Genomic DNA, 23,587 nt, shown 5'->3' on the forward strand with positions numbered 1-23,587 from the left:
TAAAACTCATTTATATTACAAAAAAATTTCAAAGATTTGCAAACTCAAAGTCCTACCACTTTGAAATTTGAATAACAACCAATCTAGTAATAATTCTTGATAAGTCCAACAATTTAAAATGGATATCCACAATCTAATAAACTCCAAGTACATAGAGACTCATATTTATATTTCAAAATTATGTTAAAATGCACAAGACACATTTTGGAAACGACATAAATCCATTATTAAATACTCAAATCTCACCAAAATTACATTTAACATTGAAGAACACAAAGACAAAAATAAGAGTATGGAATGAGTTTTTACCGACGCCAACCTATTTTTCATTAGGCTATGCTTATTATTGTTTTGGCTTAATAGGTTAGACGGGAGTTGTGAGGTGTGACGTGAGTTGTGAGATAGAAAAAATTAGGTTTTACAAGTTTTTATGATATAAGACAAGTTATTAGAAGTACCCATACGGTAAGTGATAAATTACAAAGGGACGGTGTTATTTTAATTGAAAATATGTAACAAGGAGTTGGATAGTTTTAGTTGTGTATTTTATAGTGAAATTATAACTAGGGCTTAGTTAGTGGTCGGCCTATGTTTGAACCTTACCGACCGCCTCTAGAAGGCGGCATTAGGTATCGGCCCCGCCCTAAACTCTGTGAGGGCTTTAGTTGTAAGTGGCTTTATAGGGCTTAGGATCGGGTCGGTCAGGGCCGGGTTAGGGTCGTTAGGGCCAAATTCCCACCCCTAACATGAACTATGAACAATAATTACTGTTTATACCTCAACATAATGTATAATCTGTAAGAACACCTATTGAAATATAAACAATCATTGTTCGTGCCTATTTGGGAACATGAGCTATGAACATTCATTGGGATATGAACAATTATTGTTTATACTTCAATATACTTCAATAACTCGTAATAACACATATTGGAGTATGAACACTGATTGTTCATACATATTCACTGCTCATACCTCTACATGAGTTATAAACAATCACTGTTTATACTTCAACATAATGTATGATCAGTAAGAATACTTATTGGAATATAAACGATTATTGTTCATACATATTTAAGGTATGAATAATGATTACATTGTTTATAGCACATGTTCATACATATTTAAGGTATGAAGTATGTTCACTTATTTGAGTATAGACAATCAGTGTTTATACCAAAACGACATACAAAGTAAAATCGGAAAATATTTATTTCAAATCCAAATTATTTGTCCTTGCGAGTTATTTTCACTCTGGAAATTGGTTTTCCGAGTTATTTTCGCTCGAAAATTGTCTTTGAGAGTGACTTAATTTATTTTATTTTTATTATTATATTTTTATTTTAAAAAAAAAAAAAAACAACGTTAATTACCCAGAAATAAGCGTTGGGAACAATTTCCTGACTTACGGTCGGTTTGAAAATGGACATTTTTCAGATTTTGGAATCTTCCAAGCACGTGACGCACGATTTTTCCATTTCAATTCTGTGCCTGCTTTGTCTTAAAAATCAACCCTGGTAATTGACTCATTGAACCACAACAAAGAAATGAAGAATACACAACCGACCGGTACCAACTTTTCAGCTTAAAGTCTTTCTCAAGAATACGTACATTTAGGACCTACCAAGTACCAAGAGTAGTCCATGAGATACTGAACATGAACTCGAAACAAGCCGAAAGTAGAACATCCTGTCCCTCTTTTAAACACCATTTAAAGGTGACGTTCGGACTTAAAAGTAGTGTTATGTAGTGCCAAAATGTGGTTGTTCCATTGATGATTGCTTTGGATCGGACTTCTTTGTGCAATTGTCATTTCTTTGTGCAAAATGTAAAAATTTCTTTGCGCAAATGGTAGCAGTATATATATTGGGATAAATTTCTGATTCGGCCATGAAAATGTCAATGTGTTTCCAATTCGGCCACAAAATGCAACTCAACACATTTTGTCAGCAACTAGTGGGATAATGTCAGCAACTTTTTGCACTAAGTTGCTGACAATGACCGGATTAAAAACAAAATGACATTATCATGGCCGAATCAGAAATTTACCATATATATTGGGTATGTAATATAAAGTGTGACACATAAATTTAAAAGAAATTAGGAATTTTTAATATTACCCCCTCTACTAGATGAGCCAATTAGGATTTTCCCCAATTAGACGAAGAAATTAGAGTCTTGAGTACAAAAAAAAAAAAAAAAATCAACTTGGGTTGATGGGTGTTTTTTTGTGTACTCAAGGAAAAAACCCTAATTTCTCCATCTAGTTGGGAGAAATCCAAATTGGTTCATCTAGTAGGAGAATAATACTAGTTAACCCAAAAATTATATATATAGTTAGAAAAGTTTATCCGAGTCTATCATGGACCATGCTTAGTGATAAGCACTGAACTTAAGTACAATACAAATTCAATTTTTACATTCAACTGCTTTTATCACCAGAAATCAATTCACCAAGAAAGTTAGGATATAATGTAAGTGCTAATGTCAACATCTTCAACGGACATAACAAAGTGAAATGCACCAAAAAGTCATTGGATATTTGAGTAAGTCATGGTGTTCATCACAATAGCAATCTTAGTCGTATCCTGAAAAGACACAGAGGTTGCACCAAGTTCTCATCTTTCAGGCTGACACAGTGACACATGAACAACATGAATAAGAGAGGTGGAACTATGTCATTACTCCTTAGTCACAGGCTCACAGCCAATTCTGAAATGGCTCTTCCAAAATTTAAGCGAAAAAGAGAAACACGAAACCGCTAGCTCAAGCTCGCTCCTCTTTCACGAATTTTAATGTGGTGAAGCTTACGGACGGAACCAGAAGATAACATCTGGGGATCAAGAGTGCAACTCAATAATTGTACCGGGAGTGCGCCAGTGCGGTAATAGAAATTCTGTAAAAATATAACTTGGGGGTGGCTAATCCTTATATTTTGGTCAATATTTCTAGCAAATAATTAAGGGTTTGATACATTAAGTAACTTTTCCAAATCTTTGGGGTACCTCGGGATCCATCTATGGTGAAACTCTACTTGCTCCACCAGATGCTTCTCTATGTATAGGCAATGCCAGCTAAACCCTTGTGTGAGTTAGGTGGCCGTTTAAGGCCTCAAATTTGGAAGGCTTCATATTTCCTAATTTATTCACATATTTATTTATTATTATTTAATTTTATAAAATAAAAAAAACACCAAAAAATAATATGATAGCCAATTTGTTTACAAATGGGTTTTTTATACTCGCAGTAAATTTCGAGTGAATTAATTTGGAGTGTATACAATCTAATAGTCCACCACACAAATGACATCTCGAAGTATTAATATAAATCCAATAGCTACAAGCGCGTAGTAATTTCAGTTTTTGTAGGAGTGTGCTCATTTAATCAAATTGTTTCATTTGAACAATAAAAACAAATGGGAAAATAGCACATTTAGTGAAAAAAATCTCCACATTCTATGTATTTTATTATTCTCTCTTAATTAAACTGTCTTAATTAAAAAAATTGTAATTAGGCTTATATCATTAAATCTTTCTCTCTCATTTGTTTTGTTTCACAAATTTCAAGTTTGGCCATTTGTCAATTTCACTATTTGAGTTTTAAACGGTTAATCATCAATTAATCATATAATACTCGTAGTTCTTGCAAAACTTGATTTTTTTTTTTTTTTTCCAATATGAATCTATTATTTTATTTATTTATAGTTTTGATGTTTATTTGGTTACGTTCTCGTTGTTTTCGTTTGATTTGTGTCTTGATACTAGATTTTGGCTCTTAATCTATAATAAAATTGTGAATATAGAGTGGATTTTTTTGGTGATTATAGATGGCCTAGGAAATAAAGGCCTCGCCTAAGGCCACATCTTGGCTTGAGTCGGCCCTATGTATAGGAATCAAACTGACCATAGACACAGGGGTGGATTCAGGATTGCCACTCAAGGGGGGTTGCTACAAGTTAGGGGTGCCAACGGGTCAATTTTAGGTCGGGTTTTAGCGATTTTGATTTGGATTTTACTATTTGTGGTTCTATCCGTTTTAATATGAGAATTATAGAATCCAACCCAAAACCCACGGTTTTTTATCGGTTTCGGTTTAAATTTAGGTCTTTATTATTTATTATAATTATTAAACATTTTTTTTTAAAGTCTGTTATAAATGAGATCAGTAAACTCTTTAATGGGGTTCGAACCCCAGACCTCTGGTATCATCACCCAAAAGTTTTACCAACTTTGCTAGTCAGCACCTCCATTAATTATCAAACAATTTCAATCATTTAAACACTAAAACTTATTTTTATTTTTATTTTCTTTTCCTAGCTACATGATAATATTTTATGTATAATTAGTGAGTATCAACAATCATATTTACACCATCTATGAACATATATTAATCACACACATTAAAATATTTACTGTGATAATTTCAAACTTTGATAAAAAATTTAAAATAATCAAATATCTAACCCCAAAAATTTGATTTTTTTTACGTGCATATATATATATATAATCATGTTTCATTGTATTAACTCGATCGTGTACACGTGCAATCACATATATTTGTTATCTTAATATATTTTACGTGTATACACATATATTTGTACAAATGTATTAACTCGTATTTTAAATCGAACATGCGAGTACATGCGTCTTACAATTACATCTCATCACTAATTTTTAACATAAACACTCGCATAATAAGTGCGTATACCACAATATATCAAGCATGTATATCCTATTTAAATATATACGTACATAAGTTAATAAATATAAAATGTATTAGTTAATTCATAATATACACGTTGTCCCTACATTATTATTAACATATATGATACACTTATTTAACGTATTATTATGAAATATACATTTAACAATACACATTCACTATTATGCTATATATATTTAATAGACTTTTACACATAAAAAACATATTTTATATTATAATGCATGAGTTTGATTATCTTAAATGTAATATAATACTAAATTTTATATATCGAAATCATAAATTTTATATATCTTAAATGAGTTTGATTATCTTTATCGGTTCGGTTCTTAATGACCCATTTTAAATGGGTCTAATTTTTTAAGACCCAGAACCGAAACATTCGGTTTCGATTTCGGTTCCAGTTTCAGTTCGGTTTCGGATAATCGAGTACCCACTGACACCCCTAGCTACAACTAACATACACTACAATACACTACAAATATTTTTTTTGGGTGAATTATACACTATTATAACTAGTATTTTTTTGTTTGGACGGAAAAGTTAGGTGTGTTGCAGCCCATCCCCGCCCCTAGATCCCCCTGCATAGACACAATCTTTGACAGCAGCACACCCCCCCCCCCCCCTGGATCCGCCTCTGCATAGACACAATCTTTGACTGAAAATATAGGAACAAAACGTATTGATTTTTTTTTTTTGTCACAATTCACTGAGAGTGTCATAGTTTGTTAAAATTTCGGTTTCAGCTTGTGTTCGGAAATGGACATGGAGAAGCGAAGTCACCAATATTGACAAACTAACAATCCAAACCTTGGACCCCGCAAGTCGCAAGACCACTGTAACTTGTTTGACTTAAATTTGAGCACGAGGTTAGAATTTATGAGAGAATGAGGATGAGGCTTGAGTTTAGAACAGTAGAAAGGGAAATTATAAATCTTTGTCTTCACTCGTGTGGTGGACAGTTGACTAGTCAGTCACTTCAACTTTTCCAAAAAAAGTTAGTCACTTCAAATGTCCTTACCAAATTTATTCTGGACCACCAACGTCCAAATCTCCCCCCAAATGCTACTCCACTCTTGTATGCTCTCCACGTGTCAATTTCATACTCACTGATCCCACATTCCCACTCAAATTTTATATATATAAAAAAAAAATACCGACCCATAACCCGACCCAAAACCCAGATTCTCACTTTCTCATAAACGAATATTGAAGACTTCACTCAAACGCTTCAACTTGAAAGAAAAAGAGAGGAAAAGAGGAGAAAGGAAAAAAGAAGAGGTGAGTTTAGTGTTTCTAAGCTAAAAATAATGAAACTTTATGTACTATAGTTATGATGTTAAGCTTAGTTTTTGAAATTTAACGATATTTCACATGTCAACTTTATGTTTTTATGTTCTGAAATGAATGTTTTATGTAACAGGATTGGAAGAAAAAAAAAAAGGTGGTGAAGGTGGAAACATTTGTTTTGTTTGTCCTCAATGTTTAGCTCAGAGTTTAGAAAGGTTATAGAAAGAATTAGGTTTTGTTATGATGCTTGGAAGACTTATAGGTGAACTATATAACAGAGTTTAATATATTGACATGTTGTTGTTGTTTTGTTTGAGTCAGAACCCAACAGTTAAACTTTTATTTATTTTAAAAGTTTGAGATAAGAAGAGATAAAGTGTATTTATTTAATGAGGTGGTGTGGTTTAATTTGAAATACTTTGAGATTAAAGAAATATGAGTTGTGGTGAAGAGAACAGACAAGGTGGAGAAGAAGGGGAGTTTAAGTCAATTGGTGGAACATATGATTCTTGTGGTGGTGTAAGTTTAGAGACAAAATCCGTAACGAAAAATGGTTCTATAGCAGTTTCACAGTTTAAGATTGATGATAAACTTCTTATTGATCCGAAGTTATTGTCAGTTAGATCGAAGATTGGTGAAGGTGCTCATGGGAAAGTTTATGAAGGAAAGTAAGTGATCATTTCTTTTAGTTCAGTATCTACTTTAACTTGTAAGATTGTGTATTAGCTCATGGTTCTGTTAAGTATTGCTGCTTGTTACCTATGCTTATATGAGTTAATTTCACTATTTCGTCTATCTTCTATTGCCATAAAATGAGTGTTACTTGATATGTCTGTTGATGTACATGGAAGCATGATTTTCGTGCCCTGTATCCAAGTTCTATATAATTTTTAGAAGTTATATATACCGTTTGCTACTGAGTTTTAGGTTGTGAGTTTTAATGTAGTATATTCTTCAGATATGGCGATCAGGTAGTTGCGGTCAAGGTTCTGAATTGTGGTAACACCCCTGAGGAAAGAGCAGCACTGGAAGGTCGATTTGCTCGGGAAATTGCTATGATGTCTAGAGTAAAACATGAAAACCTTGTGAAGGTGAGCTTCCTTGTTTTGAATTGTGTTTTAGTGTACTTGGATAAGTTGTGCACTTCAACATCTGTTAATAGCCCTGTTGTGAATGGATTCATGATTGCATTCAACACAGAATTTTGTTTACATTATGAAGTCAAATCTCCAATTTGTTGTGTTCCATTCTCTAATCATCCTTTGTAATACCTGAACTACTACTGCAGTTCATTGGAGCATGTAAAGATCCATATATGGTGATAATTTCAGAGCTTTTACCAGGGATGTCACTCAGGAAGTACTTGATGAACATACGTCCGGAGCAACTAGATCTTCGTGTGGCCATAGGCTATGCCCTTGATATAGCTCGGGCCATGGAATGTCTTCATGCTAATGGGATCATTCATAGAGATCTGAAGCCTGGTATGTTTTAGCAACTTTAAATGTAAAGCAGTTACTTCATCTTTAGTAAATGAAGCAAAAGTGACAGAATGTAACTTGTAACGAGAGTGGTGGCTCACCTTAGTTTTTTATTTACATTACAAACATTAGATTAACTTTAGAAAAATACATATGTAGTTTTGTACTGATGTTTTTAGTGTATGACCATGCAATTGAGCCACTGTACGCTTTTTTTTAATGGAAACTCATACGAATAGCAACAGCGGCTCGGTCTTGGACTTCTTCAACCCATTGACCATGAGTAGTGGACAGTGACATTTAATTACAGTTGAAAAGTGTTGGACCCCTTTGCATTTATTATCTCCTATAATCTATTAATGATTTTCTCCCTGCTTTAGTCATGTACACGGCGTATTTTTTTAACAAATAAACTATGCTTAGCTGTTCATCATCCATAACTGTGCTCAGTTCAGTTGGAACTCAGTGATGTTCAGTTGTAACTCAGTGATGACAATGAGTCGGGGGAATGACTTAAAGCGCGAAACTTGCGTATACCAAATGTATGTGTTTAGATGTACTTGAATGTGAATTGCAAAAGCATTTTATTTTTGTAGCATCAAGAGTACACTACGTGATATTTGTTGGAATCCTTGAATCTGCAAGAGCAAGATTGACGTATGGCTCCCTTGATAAACTCTATTATTTAAAAACTTTGAATGCAGATAATTTGTTGCTTACAGAAAATCAGAAATCTGTGAAACTCGCCGATTTTGGTCTTGCAAGAGAAGAATCTGTTACTGAGATGATGACTGCAGAAACTGGAACTTATCGTTGGATGGCGCCAGAGGTTTGTGTTGTCTCACATAGACCAATTTCAGTTATGATAACATCACTTTGCACGAATGTGTGTGCTGTGTGCTTAAATATGGCTTCCATTTGTTTAAGTATTTGATTATGTGCAAGACAGCTAGAGAATATGCTGTTTGTCAAACTGTCAAGTAAAAGGTGGGGTTTGGGGATCGAGATGAATTTAGAACGTGTTTTTGTGAGTCCTTACAAATAAAAATGTCTATAGGAAATGCTTCTGAACATATATTGAGAAGTAAAGGATAAAAAAAAGGATGGTGATTGAAAATAAGGTCTTCAATGTAGAATGTGGCTGGACTTTGTTTTTCCCAATAAAATTATGATAATGTAATATTTGATAATCTGGCTAGAGTATCATACAGGAAGGTATGGTACAGCATAAAACCTATCTGTTAGGATGATTTTCAGTGTTCGCATTTCTCTTCCCCTTCCTCTTTAATTGTCACGTACTCCTCTTTTACCAGGAATCGGAATGTGGCCTTGCAGTTATACAGCACTGTGACATTGCGGCAGGGGGAGAAGAAGCACTATAACAACAAAGTTGATGTCTATAGCTTTGGGATCGTTTTATGGGAGTTACTGACCAATCGAATGCCATTTGAGGGCATGTCCAACTTGCAGGCTGCTTATGCTGCTGCCTTCAAGGTGATGTATATGATCATGTTATCTTTTTTCTTGCGTTTTCGCTCTATTTCATCATCAACTTCCGACGACTATAAACGTATTGGATAAAAATGATTTAGTTGCTTGAGTTTGCAAAGACATAATGCTATCACGGAGAAAACTCCAGAGCCCCTAAGTAATGTATCATGATTCAATTGCTGGAACCCATGAAGTCTGTAAAATATGCCATTATATGTAGTGTAGACCACCAGCTATGAGGTGCTTACACCAAAAACCGTAAATTGTTTTATGGATGTACGTGTGTGTGTGTGTGTGTTTTTTTTGGGGTGGGGGGGTCATTGTTCTTGGAAAATTCAAAAGACTTGATTGTCTTTACGCCGCCTATGTCCTAGTACATCATCCTGTTTGGTTGTTATTCCTGCATCCCTGCTTTATGCCTCTATCTGTGTACATGGGAGAAGATTTGGTCATTGTTAATAGGATAATAAGCCTTCTATAATAATTTTAACAAGCGTGGGTATGTGAACTGCCCTTTCATGCTGGGTGTCCAATGTTTTTTTTAGGTTTGTCCCTTGACTTTGATATTTTATTGTCTTTTGTTTGTCTATTTTTGAGCTTCTCTTTTTCCTTTAATCTAGAGATCAACATTCTATCTCCAAATCCAAGCCATAAATCATAGTTGCTTTCATTTCTCTATTACTCTATAAACACACTTCAAGAGAACAAGTTGAAAGCCACCTTGAGTGCCAGTCACTGAGCTTGATACTATTAGGATCCATGAGGTGTAAAGGTGTGTTAGCCATAATTCTCTAACTGTACATCCACATTAGCACTGGGTCAAGAGATAGAACAGTGGTTTCCGCCTTTTTCGTTTCCATACTTTTACCCGATTAGATACATTCACTATGCTTGTGTGTGGTTTAGCATGTAGTTGTATATTCCTAATTTTGTTAGTAATATATCTGGCACCTATCTAACAAACCTTTACATTGTTCTCTGAGATAGCAGCAAGTGAGACCAAGTCTTCCTGAAGACGTACCTGCTGATCTTGCTTTCATCATACAGTCATGTTGGGTTGAAGACCCTAATGTGCGTCCCAGCTTCAGTCAGATAATTCGCTTGCTCAATTCGTTTCTTTTCACACTAGTGCCACCTTCAATCCTTTCGAAAGAAACCAACAATTCCATGCCATCAGTTCCAAGTAACGGTATTATCAATGACCCATCTGTACGTGCCAGAGGAAAATTCTCTTTTCTGCGCCAGCTTTTTGCCGCAAGGAGAACTAGGAGTGCACATTAAACAATTGGATAAATCTCTAACTTTTAATATGTGTCCTCCAGTTAATCCGTAATGGAATGTTTACTTGTTTTTACTGAAAAAAACAAAACAAAAGTATGGAAAAAAAAATAGGGAATGTTACAGGAAAAAGAGAAACAGAGGAAGAAAAAAAGTGAATACAGGAACATCTATTGTTCTAATCTTTGGAGTCGTTAGCAGATTTATTCAATCAGCCGCAGATATCACTTATTCACTTATTCCCTGATCATTAATGCCTTCAATTCTGGATTTCACATTTTTCAAATGACCGTAGTCAAAAGGCGAATTGGCGAAACATATATTAGGTTTTAGCAACTAGTTTATGCTGGGCATCATAAACTATATCAAATTAATAAAGAATACAAAAGCCAAGCAATAAGAACTTACTTGGTCATTTGGAGAAGATGGTGAATCAATTTAAGGACATTGGGTTTTTAAAAATTTAGCAAAAAGAACTTACAAAATTGACCAATGCCACCTGAAGTCAATGTCAGCTTTCTTTATTCTAGTCGCAAATGGTACGAAAACAGTACATTCCATCGCCGAAGTAGAATATCCGTTGCAAAGACAATGACAGTTGGGACTTGGGAGTGACTCTCCGGGACAGATAGGTGGAAAAAGTAACTCTCATAACCATCTTGGTTTTTTTAATCACTCAACAAGGACGGTAGATTTAAAGATCATATATACCCTTGACACGCAAAATTAAAATTGTTTGGGTAGATGAAAAAAGTGAAGTATATTTTTGAGCGAAATAATAAACGGCCCAACTCAACCGAAACAACCCAGTGTATATAGTATGAAGAATGATTGTTCATATTTTTAAAGAGTGTATATAGTATGAACAATGATAGTACAAACAATCATTGTTCATATTTTTTTGGAATAAATAGGTATGGAACAATCACTGTTTATATATCGATCAAAATAATGTATAATAAGTAATAACACGTATTGGAGTATGAACAATCATTGTTTAAACCTCAACATGAGCTATGAACACTCATTGTTCATACATCAACATATTGTATAAACAGGCCCGGCCCTGAGCAGGTGCCATGTGGGCGACCGCATAGGGCCCCCAATATATAAGGCCCAAAAAAATAGTTTTAGTGGAAAAGACTTATTTCACAAATCAAAAGCCCAAATCCATGAAAAATCCAAAAAATTGAAAATTTCATAGTAAAAAGTCGATTATCTCATATTCTCTTTCCTCATTAATTATGTTTATAAAAAAAAAATAACAATAGATATAATAGATGAGGAGATCTTGTCAATGACTAGATCTCTCTCTTCCTAATTAATAACGTTTTCTTTTGGAAAATCACTCCAATTAATTGCTTGAGTTGTCCTCAATTACTCAAATACAAAAAGAATTAGTAAAAAAAAAAACCCTCATTCACCTTATGACCATGGCATATAGTATCATCTCATTCTCAATAATTTCTTTATTTACAATTGTGGGTTTGTATTAATTTTCACTTCGATCAATCTCAATTACTTATTCACCTAAATTTTGATTATTTTTCAAGTAAGTTAGAGATTAAAATCAATTTTTCATTTTCTTAAATATTATTTCAATAATTCAATTTAATTCCAAAGTAATCTAGTCTAATATTATTCACCTAACTTGATTTCTTGAATCAACATGATTGTTTTCCTAATGCATTAATAACTTATAGAATTTTGTTAATTGTTCCTATTACTGTCGCGTATGCAAAAAGAAGTTTATTAAAATTAAAATTATTGAAATCATACCTTAGATTGACTATGTCACAAGAAAGTCTAAATGGGCTAGCGTTAATATCTATTGAAAATGAATTTTTAAATAAAATTAACTTTGAAAGCTTCATTGATGATTTTGCAGCAAAAAATGCGAGAAGATAAATATTTCGATGATCCAATTTGTGTTGATGGAAACTGGAAGAGGGCCACATTCCGCCGTTTGCATAGGGCCATTGAAAACTCAGGGACTACCCTGTGTATAAGATATGTTCACCTATTTGGGTATAAACAATCACTGTCCATACATCAACATAAAGTATAAATACTCATTGTTCATAACAAAATGACAGAAAATAGTAAAATTAGAAAATATTTATTTTAAATCCAGGCTATTTATCCTTACGGGTTATTTTCCCCAATTTTCTAGCTTTACCCCCCCCCCCAAGATCACATCACATCACATCCAATTCAACTGTTATTTTTTTGGTCAATGTATCTAAAAAGACTTCATAGCCCTTTGCCCTTTTAATAGTTTTATAGCTTTACCCCCCCGCCCGAACTTAGGCCAATCAGCTTTATCCCCCCAGTTCTTTCATCTAGAGGTTTACCCCCCTCCCCCATAACTTATGCCAATTGGCTTTACCCCCTCAGTTTTTTCATTTAGAGGTTTGCCCCCCCAAGACCACAACACATCCAAGTCAACTGAGTTTGACCGTAATATTTTTGGTCAAGATAAATAAAAAAAACTCTAATGCCCTTTTCTAGGTATAATTACATAAATATCCTGTGACTTTGGCAAAAATAAAATTATAATTCAAATCATCTAGGACACATGTCATGATCTTTGAACTCTATCCGACGGCCATACACTATCACTACCATCACTGTAACATTATCTTCTCCAAGTCATACACCACTACCACATAAAAATACTTCATTGCCCTTTCACGGTTGGTTTTCTCCTAGCATACATGTAACTTTTAACAACTATGAGGTTAATTATGTAATTTCATAATGTTAAGGGTGTGGATGTCATTTGATAAAAATTGGTGGTAGCCGTCAGATAGAGTTTACAAAATCATGACATGTGTCCTAGATGATTTAAATTCCAATTTTGTATTTGTCAAAGTCATAAAATATTTATGTAATTATACTTAGAAAAGGGCATTAGAGTATTTTCATTTATTTTGACCAAAAACATCACGGTCAAACTCAGTTGACCGAAAATGGGTTTTGGGAACAATTTTTGTTTCTTTGGAACAGACCTTATATTAATAGATTTCTTGTTGAATGTAACAGCATAGCTGCCGACAGCTGTGAAAACGGGCTTTACTACACCATGGGCTTAATCTGTAGACCCAGGCCCATTAATACCTGCTTACTTCTCTCTGCTGTCATTTTGTTCCCGTTTGTCTGTTGTGAATTTGTGATGATTGCTGGATTCCCAAATTCCCAGCCTTTCTCTCTCTTGTTATAAAAGCAGTAACAAAAAAATATAACAAAAAATGGAGTGTCCAAAAGATCCATGTGACCTTGAATTTAGTAGGAGAGATGGGGTGAATGAAGACTGCACTTCTGCAGCGTATCGTTTGTTCGATAGGCAGAGACCAATGCACCAAATCATGGGTGGTGGTAAAGGTTGGCTTTATTTTCTTTCCTTTCCTTTATAATAATAATAATATGTGTCTACTGTTGATTTAGTTCAATTTATTTCTACTCATTTTATTCATTCTAATAATCTATGACTCAACTTTTATTATATTAACTTTTGAGCTAACTCATGAAATAGCTGCTGACGTCATAATGTGGAAACGATGGCGTGTTTCTGTTGGCATCATTGTTGTGGCTACAATTGCATGGCTTGTTTTTGAGTGGTCGGAGTTATCATTTCTGTCCATTTCTTCAGATGTACTGCTTGTAACTGTTGTAATTCAGTTCCTCCGGGCCAACCTTGCTACTCTCCGCAATAGGTAGAGTTGTTCCAATCTCTCTGTCTTTCATTTTCGTGTGGTCAAATTGTTCTGTTCAGGATATGCTGCTGCCCTTTTACTTATGATGACGGTTTTTTTTTATATATATCTGAGAAGGCAGCTTAAACCATTGCCGGAACTGGAACTATCCGAGGAAATGGTAAACAGTGCTGCAGCCTCATTTCGTGTTAAAATCAATTACACGCTCCTTATGGCGCATGATATCACCATTGGAAAAGACTTCAGGCTATTCTTTAAGGTGTGTGGTGAAACTTACTTTAGACCATGTACTGTTAAACTGTATTGTGAAGACTCTTTCCACCAATTGAAGGTGGTTGTATTTGGACGAGTTATCTTGCCAAAATACAATTCAATCTTTCATTCACTTGGTAGTCAGATAGGAAATTTCTGAATGCCCATAGAGAGAATGACTACAATCACGCATTGGTCCTATCCATTATAGGTCTGGGTTGGTCCTGCATGTGTGCCAACAAACTATTTTTCCATTGCTAGACCATTTTTGGGCCTTTTTGCTATGTATGTTCCTTATAATGATAGATGCGCAATAATTGGGTTGTGAGGTATGCTTAGCTAATGAATTTTTTTTATCGACAGGTTGTGGTTTGTCTATGGCTCTTGTCTGTCACTGGTAGCTTCTTCTCATTCTTCACACTCGCATATATCGGTATGCTATATTATTTTGAATATTCTTTCTTCTATTCTTCACAATCCCCAAGGTATCAGATTTTTTTTTGGGAAACTGTATGTATGATATATGTATCGAGTATATGTTTCTCCTTAATCCCCCCTCCCCCGACACACACACTCAGAAGAGAAAGACAAAAGAATTCTTTAAAAAGGGTTTGTGAATTATGCTGTTACTCTGTTAGTAATACATACCTGTGTATGCAAATGTATACATAATACAGTCTTCTACATTAGATTAAAAAATGAACACACTATAGTTTCCTTCCGTCTCTGACATATTTAAACATGCGGATTGCATTGGAAGACTAGGTTTTACCATTCAAAATAGAAAATTGAAGGGTCACACGAAAGTCTATATCTTTCAGCTACATTCTTCTAGTATGCTATTAAATTGGACGTGGATATGAGGGGTTGATTTTAGAGATGAGATTTTGGTTTAACATAATGTTATCCTTTCAAATTCCTTTTTGTTCAACTTCCCGCTAAATGTGATTTTAGAGGGCTCTACTGAAATCTGAAGTCTTGTTGCCGGTTGTGGTTCTAATTGTTATTATAAGGTGTTTGAGATTGATTATCTTCTTTGGAATTTTGGTGCTTGTGGGAAGATCCTCTCTCACCATGGGGTAGGTAAAAGAAAGACATAATTGGTCTATGGATAATGAAATATTTTGACTTTTGATAAAATTTAATGTGGAAGTAAATATATTTCAGTTGTGAGACTATGGATATCTACCAACAGATGTACAAGATGAAAATAAATTCTGATATTCTATCTGATGTTTCAATTTCTAACGATTGACAGGAATTATTATGTCGATTACGATTCCGGCCTTGTACGGTAAATACGAAGAACAAGTTGATAGATATGCCGGATTGGTCCATCAGAAGTTTTCGAAGCACTATAAAATAGTGGATGAGAATATTATTAGCAGACTTCCAAGGAGTTCATCTAAGGACAAAGATTTATGAACGCAGTGAGTTGATTTATTGCTCATATGGGGATTCCTTTGGATATATTCTGCTATTCTATGTCTATATTAAGTTTGTGCACCTTCTTTGATTATTTCCATTGGGCTTGGAAAAATCCAATATTGTTAATATTTACACTGTAACATGTGAAGTAGTATATATAGTTCCATTACATGAGTATCCAGAAATTTGACTTGTCAGCCTTTAGGTACTTGTACCCAGAGGCCCTACTTCAAATCCCACTCTCATCATGAAAAAGTTTAGGATCGAGGATTGAGGATGTTCATTTCTAGTTAGTAGTTCATTTCTTGTAACTACTAACTAGACAATCAGTGATACTGGATGTACGAAACAATAATTACCTATATGGAATCAAAGGAGACAACTACAATCGCTGAATACATGTGTTGATTTTTAGGACGGAGCAAATCTGCTGAAGTCCTTTCCTGTATAACAATTTTCGTCTACTTTACATATGATTTTAGATTGCCTGCTATTCTGCTAATATTTCAAATATTTTTTACCTTGCGAGATTGATGTTAATTACAATATAGTATGTGCATCATGTTGAAAATTTACAAAATTACTGAAGTTTCAATAAATGATCTTATTGCCTGTGTTATTGATTTGGTTAACGCACTATAACTGTGTCTTTTCAGGTGCTCTCAAGCTGAGAAGGTCTATAATTGTAAAGATTTGAACTACTCCACGCAATACCATTTCAAATTTGTTTGCATCCCAACTGTCTGTAATCAGAGTTTGCTGCCCCAATTTATGGACCTGTACAGGTTGCAACCAGAATTTTTGAAGTTGCACAATTTTCGGCTCAAAGAGTGCTTGGGCCTTGGGATGAGAATACATAATGCTTTTGAAAGACCTTCTGAAGCAGCAGGCTATGGTTTCTCTCGTTTCAGGTTGCATTTTTATCCTTGTCCACAAAGCTGGCTCAGCTTTTTTAACAATAGTTTCTTTTCCTTGTTTGGTTCAAGAACTAAGGCCCTGTGACCCTGTCGGACAGCTTAGACAAACTTGAGCATACTATTCTTAATTTTTTACCATGGCTACTGGCCAATGCTCAATTGTAGTTTAAATGCACAAATGAGTGAATCAATAGGTTTTTCCTTCTTCTCTTCTTTTCACAAATATATTTGACCAACCAAAAACACCATTTTGTGATTGCTATATTGAAAGCCGATGTATAGTTTGATTCTTTAATTGTTTAAGATGTTTCAAGTCTACTGGGCGTGTTTCACATATTCGTTCGGGAGAGATTTAATTGCATGGGGTGTGGAGAGGCAAACTCAGGGTGCAACGACTATTACTTTCTTTTTCGTTCTCTAGTTTTTTTTTTTTGTTTGGTAAAGGTTCTCTAGTTCCAGATGTCTACATATCGTATGTATATAATAATGATGACCTTGAGATACTCATGGAGGCGTCTATAGAAGACGTTGTAAGAGCATTCCCAATGCAGGTGGATTTATTTCCCCTCTTATCACTACCACGTAGGCAGTATTTTCCAAGTTTTTTACTATTTTGGCGAAAAGCAAGGTGAGGCTGCCCAATGCAAAGATGAAAAATATTTCCAGACGGGATGTTGGATTCTGTTTGGAGGCAATTTGATTGAGATGGATCCGTTTGGTATTTTGTCTGAAGTTAAAAAAAAACCGAAAAAAAAAAATTGAAAAAACACTCGAAACATTCCGTCGGAAAAAAAATCGAAAAAAACACACAAGACGGAATCTAACATCCCGTCCGAAGTTCACAAATCAACCACTATCTCGGTTGAAGGTTTCACTTTGTTTTCAACTTGGAAAAATAGTCACCAGTTAGTCACTTCTACATTGGCACTGGTTTTCCACACCAAATAGGTGACTATTTTCACAAACCCTTTTTTCCACCTGTATTGGGAATGCTCTAAATTGATGGAAATCACCTTTGAAAGAGCTTGGTGCACTGATTGGTTCTTTCATAATGTTTTCCATAATCTCATAATTCTATACTGACTGGTTCTTTCACAATGTTTTCTATAATCTCATAATTCTATAAAATCTCTTCGACTAGCAACTTTCTTGGAAGAGCTTGAATTAAACAATGCCTTCTTGGACTTGCAACGTCTCCCGTAAGAAAGATGGGTACACAACCAATTGAGCTAGAAGCTCGTGTTACTGAAGCACTCTTATATACAAAGTCATGGTATGAAAAGGTGGCATTCGCCATTGCTAAAAACATGGACTCTCTTTATATGTGCATCACGTGGGTGCGGGAATGGGAACCCTACATGATTAGTGGATTTGGCTAACGACACAAAAAAAGACTTTTCTTCTCTATAAACTAGGTTTTACTTATGCTGAAGTGTGTCTGAGAGTACTTAGAGCCTGCTAGAGTGTTGTCTTGTGGGATCATTGGTCGTTGAATCCTGAGAGGTGTGTGCCAGAGGCCGTCAGCGTCTACCGACGACAATTTCACCTTCAGAACATTGTGATTTCACAAGACTCGACTGTTCGTTGCTATTGCTCTAATTTTTTGGTTCTTTATATATTGTTTGCTGTTGAACATCAGGTAACAAAGTATTAGTTTTCCAACACAAGCATGGTGCACTGATATGCTTTTAGACCATGTTGTCAATAAATCTCAAAATTCTTTGAAATCTCTCCAGCTAGCTAGTTGCGAGCACTTTACTTATCAAAGATTGGTTGGAGCTTGCACAAAACTCCCTATGTTGGAAGAACTTGAATTGAAGAATGCTACTCATATATGGATACCGGGAAATCTATCTAATAAAACAAAACTGTGTGGGTCCCTCACACCCACCTAAAACACTATTAGATCTAAATTATAACTTGGCAGATCCAAAAGATAGTGATGTATGGAAAGGTTATTAAGAGGCAACAATAGTAGTAGATCACTACTAAAGTCAACAAGTATGAGCCCTAATTTGTTGGGGGCTGGAATTTAGATTGGGTCAAGTTTGTTGGGTTTAAAATCGAATCAAATGAGCTTTTAGAAACAGTGTCGTATGGCACGGGCGTATGCTAGTGTTATACAACCAATAGGTTGCTTTTGCTCACGATTGAAATACGTTTGCTTTATCAGCCTTGGAGAAGCATTGCTTCCGCCATCTCACGTACTACAAATATGCAAACCGTGCTACGCATCGAAGGGTGTTTTTTTTTTTTTCCGAAGTCTTAAAACCCGTCATTCGAGATCGATAATTAGCATGATTTTTTTGGATTCTAATTGTAATTACATAGGAGAGACACATCTAATTTAATATAAGGAATAATTATGTTATTTAAGTGACATTATGAAGTTTTTTTTCTAAATTATTAATAAAAGATGGCTTGTTCTAAATTCAGGGAGAAAAAAAGAATAATTATATAATTTAAGTTACATTAAGAGGGTTCTTCTAAATTATTAATAAAAGGGAGTTTCTAATTTTTTTGAGAGACGTGTTTATAAATTGAGCAAATAGGGAGATTTCAATTTGCCTACTCGATAGTAGAGAGTGGGTTCCTCAAAACCCTGCTATCATGACAAAGTAGAGATGACAAATTTGTGGGAACCGTAATGGGGACCATTTGTGGGGCGATAGGGTGCGAGATAACTTAAGCTAATTCAAAGCTTCAGTGCTCCTCTAGTTTGCCGCTTTTAGCAAAAACAAAGTTTAGACTCACCAACTTATCTCTTCATCTACATAAAACCTTCCTATTCAGGTAAAATCCTCCACTGCTTAACAGTGCGAGTTCTGGAAGAAGGGTTAGCTATATGCTTCTGGGTAAAATCCTCAACTGAATACAGTGTGAATTCCAAAAGCTTGGGATTGGAATTGGAGTTGATTCTATACTTCATCTTTTCGCAGGTTCCATAGTCTATCAGGTGAAATCCCACACTGATCTACAGTGCGTGTTCTGACAAGGCTTACAACCATGGACCTGTATGAATTTGAGCAACCCAATAAGATGTCGACAGCCATACTGTCCCAACATAACCTGTCAACCCACTCTGAGAAGAGTGATGACGCAGTTCAAGCAGAGACAACAAGAGTTTCTTACGCGGATGCCGCAAAGCACCAACTTCGGCAACCGGTGGAATTCCAGGAACTGCCAATTCTTGAGAAGATGGGGGAATACCCATCAATCACTATCCCAGAGAAAGCCTATGAAAAAGGTTTGGCCTTTTGCAAACACTGTTTGGTGGGAAGGATTGACTTGAAAAAAGTGTCACTGGAGAGAGTACGAGTCATTGCATCACAAATTTGGAAGCCATCAGGGGAATGGCTGATCACGCCCATTGGGAAAGGTTTTCTGTTCCTCCGTTTTTCGAATGCCGAGGATTTAAACAGAGTTTGGGCGAAAGGCTTGTGGGACTTTGACAAAATGCCTATGAGAATCGACCAATGGACCACTTAACTTCAATCCCGACAACCAAAAGCACTCGCATGGGCTGGTTTGGATTAGATTGCCTGGACTTGGTCAGGAATACTGGGAGCCGGAGGCTTTGATGTCGATTGCTCGGGGAGTGGGGTATCCGATGCAAATTGATGAGAAAACCCTTAATAGAGAGTATGGTTACTATGCCAACATTCTAGTTGACGTAGACCTATCGGAACCACTGCCGGATCAAATATATGTCAGGACTAAGTCTTCTAACTTCTGGCAAACTGTCGAGGTGGGCAAACTACCAAAAATGTGCACACATTGCAAAAGTGTGGGGCATTTGGTAACGGAATGCCGGAGACTTAGAAATGATATGAGGCACAACAAATCCAATGGAAACAAGGACAAGGAGGTTGTCGTAGATGCCACACCCCCACCTCATCCTCTGGAACAGATGGGAGGTAAAAGACGCAAACGACACGGAAAGAAAAAGAACACTGGAGAGTCCAGCAAGCAAGGGGAGTCTTTGTGGAAAGTGGAAAGTTCAGACAAGTCCATCGAAGTTCAGACGCAAAACCGGTTTGCGGGGCTGGAAGTGGACGAGATACACCATGTGGAGGACAATGCTATTGCCTCAGCAGAGAAAAATCCGGAGAGCAACTTGGGGAATGTAGTGGAATTATCTACTGCAGAGGAGATCGCTACTGAAAGAGGGCGATAGAAACTGCGATGGATAACACAAAGATCGCGAGGTGCCGCAAAGGGAGCTAAAAGAGCGATGCGATTACCACAACTGAAAATCTTGCCTTAGAGGGTTTTTCGAGAAGTCCACTCGAATGGCGTGGAAGAGCTTGACTATCCTGAGGGTGCGGAAGTGCTTACCGCAGTTGCGAAAACAACGACTGGGTATGCTCAGGTGGGTAACAAAGCCGAGAAATCAGTGGTGGATGTTGTGTTTAGCCCAATCGTACCAGGCAAGATGGCCGATGCACCAAGGTCTGAAACAGAGGCATCTCTGGAAGAGCTAGGAGTGGCAAGAGGGATGGAAACTCTGACAGAAAAGGGGGCTTCGAATTCAGCGGCAGCAACATTGAAAGTTGCGGGGATGCCAGCCTCTCTCCTTCAAAAAGAATCACCATCTATCTTTGTGTCCAACTTTCGAGCAAACCTTGAAGAGGCTGTCGGATTACAAGTAGTGAACACACAGCCAGTGGGTGAGAGTTTTGCGTCTCCTCTGGCCCATGGACCTACCTCAAACATAGTGTCTAACTTCACCCATGAAGAGACTGTTGAGGCAAATTCACTCACCGAGGATCAGGTGGTTAAATGGGGTGATGAACCGACACAAAGAGCTGTTCATTATCCATCTTTGCAGGACAAGAGCTCTTCAGACAAGGGGGCGAATAGCCAAGGATCAGTCTCTTTTTCATCAATGTCGACAGGACAAGTTGAGCCTACATCCTTGGGCGACAGAAACAGGGCCAAATTAAACTATGAGGCTAATTCCTTGCTGAGATCAATTAACTGGGCTGATTTAGCGGATGATGAGAATGACGAGGTCGGTGAGGAACCAGGCTAGACGATAGTAAAGTATAAGAATAAGCCGAAATGGATGTTGCAGGAGTACTCTCCTCCATCCACAAGGGCGAGGAAAAATAACTCTGCATAATCAATGACGAACGTTCTATTCTGGAATGTTCGAGGAATGCGAAGAACATCTCTTAAGCTATACTTAGAAGAGATCATCCAGAAGTACAAGCCAGACTTGATCGGTTTGGCAGAGCCTCTCATAGCCCCCACCGTGACTCCTCCATGGTTGCTTAACAGGGGCTACAACAATAACTTTGCGCATAACCACTTGGATAGCAAAACAGAGAATATCTGGGTTTTCTGGAAGCATGACATGGCGGTGAATGTGATTGTCAATAATGATCAGCACATAACTATAAGTATGAATCAGCATATAATATCTTTTGTACATGCCAAATGCTTCTACATACAACGAAGAGCATTATGGGAAGAACTTGGGGTTTTTGGTGCACTAAACACTTCCTGGATTGTAATTGGCGACTTCAACTCCATTACCACAAGAACGGAGAAGAAAGGCGGAAGGTATCCGAACCAAAGAGCAATGAATGAGTTCGTGGATTTCATAAATAACAATGCTCTATTGGACACGGCCACTCTGGGGCATAGCTTCTCCTGGTGTAATCGGCAAATAGGGAAGAAACGGATTTTGGCAAAGCTAGACAGAGCTCTCGTTACCAACAGCTGGATGCTAGCGAATCCCAACTGGGAACCCCTCATGTAACATGTTAACGATTCTTCACCATGTAACCTTATATTTATATTAATATATTCACATTTTGCCTGCAAAAAAAAAAAAAGATGACAAAGTTGCATTTGCCATTGCTGAAAACATGCCTCAGTTACGGGGTCTCCGTTTGACAAATAGAGGCCTGCAAGCCATTCTAGATGGATGCCCCTATCTTGAAAACCTTGATCTTCGAGATTGTCGCTATAATGATCTACAAGAGGATTTGCGGAAAAAATGTCTTGATAGCAATATATTCCAGTGTGTATATTCCGGTGAAATAGGATTCTCACGCGACATGCTTGCCTTGGCCAGTGGCCACTACACCAAAAACGATCGAGGCGCAATCAATTTTACATTCCAAGATCATAAGAAGAGTTATTTTAATGAAAACCGCGTTAGTACATTATATTATCCTGTTAGTACATTTTATTGATTTAGTTAGTCTTTTAGCTAGTTTCATTTCGTTTTAAGCAACATTTACGTTGTTTTGTTTTGAATTTTTGGGTCCTTAACGGATTCCAAATTGAAGTCCAGCATTCACCGGTGAAATTCTAGCCTCATAGCTGGCACGGGTCTCATTCCGGATGTTCCATATGAAAATAGCGGAGATGCTCTTGCCTTTTCACTTCACTTAAGCATTCAACACCATTTATCGCTCGCTGAATGCTCTGAAAATTCAGCGCTACTTAAGCTCAAGCTTCAACAATATTTTAGTCGATGCTGAACCTTTTTGGTAATTGAGGTTAACTTTACCTGATGAGTTAATGGTTGCCGAAATAAGCCTTCGTAAAATTGCTGGTAAATGCAAGAGATTTATTGAATAACGAAAGATGGCCCAAGCCCCGCAACACTGCAATGTCTCCTGTCAGATGTTCTAGCAGGAACAAGATAAATTTGGATCTTTGATGGTGCGGCAACTAAAAATGTTGGCCAAGGTTGTAGGATATATGGTATACTTGACCTGAACTGTCTATTTGTATTTTGTAGGTACGAGTGTAACTACAACCTGTAACAATATGCATGCTATGATCCTTACTTTTTGTAATAGGAGTTGGTATGTGGGTGGTTGGGGGCGCTGCCTAAACCTAACCCACCTACCTAATATATACACAGAGAGCTAAAAAGATGGGTCTGATTCAGTCATTCAGGTATAGGAGTTTTTTTGGTAACTGCATTCAGGTATAGGAGTTGAACAAACCTACCACTACATGTTTTTCTTTTTTGTTGCAGCCATTTATAGCT

At 36.4% G+C, this 23,587-nt stretch overlaps 3 protein-coding genes across 9 annotated transcripts; all 3 read left to right on the forward strand.

Annotated features, from left to right (window-relative positions):
- Positions 1–5,861: 5,861 nt before the first annotated feature.
- On the forward strand, positions 5,862–10,441 carry LOC147490198 (Protein kinase superfamily protein). 7 transcript variants are annotated; one of them, XR_015201338.1, is made up of 7 exons: positions 5,862–6,000; positions 6,143–6,677; positions 6,968–7,100; positions 7,298–7,493; positions 8,195–8,319; positions 8,804–8,984; positions 9,969–10,441. XR_015201338.1 is itself a non-coding variant. In XM_086571385.1 (7 exons), the coding sequence occupies exons 2-7, from the start codon at positions 6,445–6,447 to the stop codon at positions 10,260–10,262; spliced, it is 1,140 nt and encodes a 379-aa protein (XP_086427511.1). In that variant the 5' UTR covers positions 5,862–6,000; positions 6,143–6,444; the 3' UTR covers positions 10,263–10,441. The 7 variants fall into 7 exon arrangements, 4 of the variants coding, with proteins under 4 accessions (XP_086427511.1, XP_086427512.1, XP_086427513.1 ...); XR_015201337.1 differs by having other exon boundaries at positions 9,972–10,441; XR_015201339.1 differs by having other exon boundaries at positions 8,213–8,319; positions 9,972–10,441.
- A 2,979-nt stretch (positions 10,442–13,420) lies between these two features.
- LOC147490199 (Reticulon family protein) lies at positions 13,421–16,778 on the forward strand. Its single transcript, XM_086572021.1, has 6 exons — positions 13,421–13,643; positions 13,795–13,975; positions 14,093–14,234; positions 14,591–14,660; positions 15,486–15,657; positions 16,312–16,778. Exons 1-5 carry the CDS (start codon positions 13,511–13,513, stop codon positions 15,650–15,652), a joined length of 693 nt encoding a protein of 230 aa, XP_086428147.1. The 5' UTR covers positions 13,421–13,510; the 3' UTR covers positions 15,653–15,657; positions 16,312–16,778.
- A 4,922-nt stretch (positions 16,779–21,700) lies between these two features.
- LOC147490200 (uncharacterized) lies at positions 21,701–22,339 on the forward strand. The gene has a single exon (XM_086574823.1). It carries the CDS (start codon positions 21,701–21,703, stop codon positions 22,337–22,339), a length of 639 nt encoding a protein of 212 aa, XP_086430949.1.
- Positions 22,340–23,587: the final 1,248 nt, after the last annotated feature.

This window comes from Coptis chinensis, chromosome 7, assembly GCF_015680905.1.
Source record: "Coptis chinensis isolate HL-2020 chromosome 7, ASM1568090v1, whole genome shotgun sequence".
Lineage (NCBI taxonomy): Eukaryota > Viridiplantae > Streptophyta > Magnoliopsida > Ranunculales > Ranunculaceae > Coptis > Coptis chinensis.

Excerpts from the sequence above, each read along its gene's own strand:
- LOC147490198 (XM_086571385.1), top strand. The coding sequence starts at position 6,445 with ATGAGTTGTGGTGAAGAGAACAGACAAGGTGGAGAAGAAGGGGAGTTT. Across the intron at positions 7,101-7,297 it reads AACATGAAAACCTTGTGAAG|TTCATTGGAGCATGTAAAGA; the intron begins GTGAGCTTCCTT and ends CTACTACTGCAG. Across the intron at positions 8,985-9,968 it reads CTTATGCTGCTGCCTTCAAG|CAGCAAGTGAGACCAAGTCT; the intron begins GTGATGTATATG and ends TCTCTGAGATAG.
- LOC147490200 (XM_086574823.1), top strand. The coding sequence starts at position 21,701 with ATGACGAACGTTCTATTCTGGAATGTTCGAGGAATGCGAAGAACATCT.
- LOC147490199 (XM_086572021.1), top strand. The coding sequence starts at position 13,511 with ATGGAGTGTCCAAAAGATCCATGTGACCTTGAATTTAGTAGGAGAGAT. Across the intron at positions 13,976-14,092 it reads CTTGCTACTCTCCGCAATAG|GCAGCTTAAACCATTGCCGG; the intron begins GTAGAGTTGTTC and ends ATATCTGAGAAG. Across the intron at positions 14,661-15,485 it reads CTTCACACTCGCATATATCG|GAATTATTATGTCGATTACG; the intron begins GTATGCTATATT and ends AACGATTGACAG.